General features: G+C 43.1%; 1 protein-coding gene across 1 annotated transcript; it reads right to left on the bottom strand.

The window, feature by feature from the left end:
- Window positions 1-441: 441 nt before the first annotated feature.
- LOC149209896 (uncharacterized) lies at window positions 442-4,036 on the bottom strand. The gene is made up of 4 exons (XM_089398793.1): window positions 2,668-4,036; window positions 1,643-2,307; window positions 665-1,378; window positions 442-480 (listed from the first exon to the last, which is right to left on the bottom strand). Exons 1-4 carry the CDS (start codon window positions 4,034-4,036, stop codon window positions 442-444), a joined length of 2,787 nt encoding a protein of 928 aa, XP_089254919.1.
- Between the last annotated feature and the right edge of the window lie 267 nt (window positions 4,037-4,303).

Raw genomic sequence — 4,303 nt, 5'->3', positions numbered from 1 at the left:
TTTCATACATCTCTCTGGACATCTTGAGATCTCTGTTAGCATAGGTGTTATGACTACCTTCCCCTGCCATGATCGTGCTTTCACTCACGGTATAGTTCTGGGTGCTTTCAGCAGAATAGAGGGGTTCTGGCCTATAACACGATAAAACAGTGCTTTTGCCCCTGCCTTTGGTTGATATTAAATAGAGGTTGCCTGGGATATTACCGGCTGAAGACCGCTTATTCCTTTGCAACTTGCAGGTCATATCATAATTACTTCTGCGTGATGGAGAATTGTTTTGGTAGTGGCTCGCATTCTTTCCCTTACAGTCACCTTTTATCTCCTACTTCAGAGCCTGCTAAGTGTCCCACTCCTTGACATGGCTTAGGAAGCGCATATCCTTATTAATCATATCTGATAATATATCATTTTTCTTCTGCTCGCGCCATGAATGCACCGGATTCACTTGTCCTTCTTTCCTCTACCAATCTTTAATGGTGCCTGCATTGCCAGCATGTCTCATCATAGTATGACGTCGTTATAGCCTTCCCACAAATCAATCTCATTCATCGTCACCCAAATCTTGCCTGGAGAGCTGGGTGCACTTTTCTTTTAATTCCGGGCAGTCTACATTCTACCAACAGCTGTCCCACGTAGTGTTTGGGTGCTCGATTCCATAGTTTACCAGATGGTCTGCAACCATATTAGCTTTTCGTCGCACAGCCTGAAAAATCAGACCTTTCATCTCTCCCAGCAATACTGCGATGTTGTCTGTAACCTTGGCAAGTCTCCAATGTTTAGTAACCTTACTTGCTTTAGCTCCCACGTAAAGCTTCCTTGCCGCTGTGATTGCCAGCTCTGAATCTCCCTCAACCACCGCTGCGCCAACCTGTGCATCTCTGAGGATTCTGAGTCCTTGTTCCATGGCAGCAAACTCCATCTCGTTATTTGTTCCTTCCCCTAAGGCTCTACTGTAGATGTGTAGAATCTCCCCTGCACTGTCCCTTATGATGCCCCCGATGCCCGCCAAACCTGGATTACCTCTGGATGCTCCGTCGAAATTTAGCTTGAGAAAGCCTGAAGGTGGACGCTTCCAGCCAATTGACGCGGTTTTCGGTTCCTGTTGGCAGTTCGTGGTGACCATGCTTCTGCCGACGTCCAATTTGAAAGCTTTTAAAATGTGTAAGTCTCTAACCGAAGCTTGGTTATCTGGTTCTGCTCTGCATCTTACCAGGATTAATTGTCTTACATTTTGGGTAATTGTATCTAGAGAATGATTTATGTCTCTGTATTCATTCTGAAAGATTCTTCTATTCCGTTCCTTCCAGATGGTCCAGGTTATAAATCCTGGCAAGGTTTTCCATATGTTATTAATTCTTGTATTACTTGAATACTCACTCTGCCAATTCATAATGGTGTCCTAGATAGAGTCCCTGGTTCTATCTGTCTTTTGCATAATGTTTTCCACCCAGTTCCACAGGTGACAAGCCCAGTCGCAAGTGTTGAAGAGATGGTTCATCGTTTCTTCAACCAAATTGCACATGGGGCATCTAGATGGGCCATGAAACCCTTTCTTGCGGAGATTCTCCCAAGTGAGGGTTTTCCTTCACATCAGGAGCCAGAGGAAGGTTTTAATCTTAGGCCAAAACAGAGAATCCCAAACCTTATTGCTCCATTGAATCACCTCCATTTGCTCTGGATTTTCGAGATGATCTCTGGCTTCCCTGAGCGTGAAGTTACCACTCCCTTTCATGCCCCATCTTAGCTGGTCTTTTTCATCAGCTTTCCTTATCTTCCTTTTGTTTAGCTGGTTGAGCAGATCTCTTATTTTGTTATTTTCCTCAGTTGAACTTTCTGTGTCATTGAACATCCAATCTCTCCATTCCTGGTCCCTGCTGCTGTGATTCCAGTACTGATGGACAGTGTTTCTTCCCCTTTCCTGACATTGTCTCTGAAGGGCTGCAAACTCTGGTCCTTCAAGCTTCGGGAATTGCTGCCAAGCATCTTCCCAGAATAAAGTTGTTTCCCCATTTCGAATTTCCCAAAAGCTGTGATCCTGCACAATGTCGCGATTCCTTCTTGCTAAGTTCCAAATGGGAGATCCTTCAAGAACCTTCTGCAATCTGATTAGATCCTGAATGTTGCACTCTGGGGTATACTTTTCCTTCCAGTGTCTAGCCCACAGGAGATTGGGTTCCTTCAACCATCTCCACCAAAGCTTGGCTCCACAAGTCATGTTGATCGTAGAAGGATCCACTAGGTTTAAGCCTCCTAATTCTTTCGATTTAAAAAGTTTATTCCATGCTACAAGTGCCCATTTTTTTCTTTCTGCATTGCCAGTCTAGACGAAAGATCTTTGGATGACTCTTATCTGTTGTAAGACTCCTTTTGGGGCAGGGATAATAGAGAGCAGGTACTGCGGAATGGCTTGCAATACTGCTTTGGTAAGGACTAATCTCCGAGTGAAGTTGAGGGATCTGTGAGTCCAGTGCTGACATCTCTTCTCCATTTTAGCTAGAATTTTCTCCCAATGTTTCTTTTGCCAGGGTTTGTCCGTAAGGGGAGCACCCAGATATTTTAAGGGGATGATACCTCTTCGGAAGCCTAGAATAGTAGATAAATGTTTTTGAATGGCCAAATGCGTATTGAAAAAAAATATAGTAGATTTCGAAAGATTAATTTCCATACCTGAGGCCTTGTTGAAGAGATTTAGTATTTTTTTAAATCCCATGGCTTCTTTGACAGTCGGCGTCCCATGCAGCATTGTGTCATCCACAAATTGCTGGTGAGTTGTCGCTGGAATGGAAAGAAGGGGCTGTAATCCTTTGATTTTTCCTTCATCCTTTGCTTTGCGGATGAGTCTGCTCAGACCTTCCATTAGGATCACAAAAAGGAATGGAGACAGAGGGTCTCCTTGTCTGATTCCACGGGAGGGAGAGAAAGGGTCGGAAGGGGAGCCGTTGACCAGGATAGAAAATTTAGTGGATTTAATCAGGGCCAGTATCCATTTAATCCACTGTTTATCAAAGCCAAAAGCGTTCAGTATGGCTTCAAGGTAGTTCCAGTTGACCTTATCATAGGCTTTAGAAAGATCTAGCTGCAACAACATTCCTGCTATTTTCCTAGTCTGAAGAGTGTGAACCATTTCCTGGGCTAGTAAAATATTGTCCAAAATTTGTCTTCCTTCAACATACCCCGACTGCTCTTCCGAGATGAGGCCAGGAAGAATGGGTTTCAATCTGTTGGCGATAACTTTAGATATGATTTTATATATCACATTGCATAAGGCTATAGGTCTAAATTTCTCTGGGGAGTTGGCCTCTTCTTCCTTCGGAATTAGAGCGAGGAAGGTAGAATTTAGCGACTTAAGGATAGAGCTGGAGTGCCTGGAATCTTCTACTACTTCCCATATTTCAGTCTTAACAAAACTCCAGCAGGCTTTATAAAAGTTGATGGTGAAACCATCAGGCCCAGGTGCCTTGTCATTCGGCATGCTCCTAACAGCTTCTTCCACTTCATCCAATGAGATTTCCCTACTAAGAGCTAGGTTTTGCTCATTGGTGATAATTTTAGGAATGGCCTGAGTTAGTTCCTCAATTGCTTCATTTTTCTCTACTCCCGGCTCCTGAGCTATATGATTAAAGTGATTTTTGAGCAGTGTTGCTATTTCTCGGTGACTTTGGAGAGTTTCCCCTTTTTCATTGTTGAGACATAGAATTTTATTGGCCCCTCTGTAATCTAGCGCTGACCTATGAAAGAACTTGGTGTTCTGTTCCCCTTCCTTTAGCCATTGTATCCGGGATTTTTGTTTCCACAAGGTCTCTTCCTGTTGACAGCGTAGTTGCCACTGTTGCATCAAGACTTTTTCATGTTCTGCTGAGTCCTGGTTGCTGTTCCCACTAGTCCAATCCTTGTGAATCTGTTCTAACTTTTCCTCTATAATGGTTTTCTCCTTGAATATGTTCCCAAACTCAGTTGCATTCCACTCTTTAATTTTGTTTTTGATGTTTCTTAATTTGCTTTGAAGTTTATACATTCTGGTTCCTCTAATGTCCATTGGTTCGTGCCACCATTTCTCCACCAGTTGAATAAAATTAGGGTGATTCAACCAAAATTTCTCAAATCTGAAAGGCTTGTTTCTCGGGGTTCCTTGGATGTCCACTACCAGAGAGATTGGCCAATGATCCGATCCTCCACTTGGAAGAATGTCAGATTCCACTATTATTCCTTCAAGTAGTATGCTTTCAGAAATAATAAATCTATCTAATCGAGAGGCTATCTATTTCTCACCTCCTCTTCTATTATTCCATGTTAAAGTTCCACT

Source organism: Pinus tabuliformis, chromosome 1_2 (assembly GCF_031772625.1).
Source record: "Pinus tabuliformis cultivar Carrire ecotype Pingquan chromosome 1_2, CPIR1, whole genome shotgun sequence".
Lineage (NCBI taxonomy): Eukaryota > Viridiplantae > Streptophyta > Pinopsida > Pinales > Pinaceae > Pinus > Pinus tabuliformis.
The sequence above is the reverse complement of the archived record's forward strand: the minus strand, read 5'-3'. Positions and strand labels throughout refer to the sequence as shown.

Coding starts and splice junctions, on each gene's coding strand:
- LOC149209896 (XM_089398793.1), bottom strand. CDS start 4,036: ATGGACATTAGAGGAACCAGAATGTATAAACTTCAAAGCAAATTAAGA. Junction 1,379..1,642: donor TGATTCAATGGAGCAATAAG/GTTTGGGATTCT, acceptor ATGAATTGGCAG/AGTGAGTATTCAAGTAATAC. Junction 481..664: donor ATATGGTTGCAGACCATCTG/GTAAACTATGGA, acceptor CTGGCAATGCAG/GCACCATTAAAGATTGGTAG.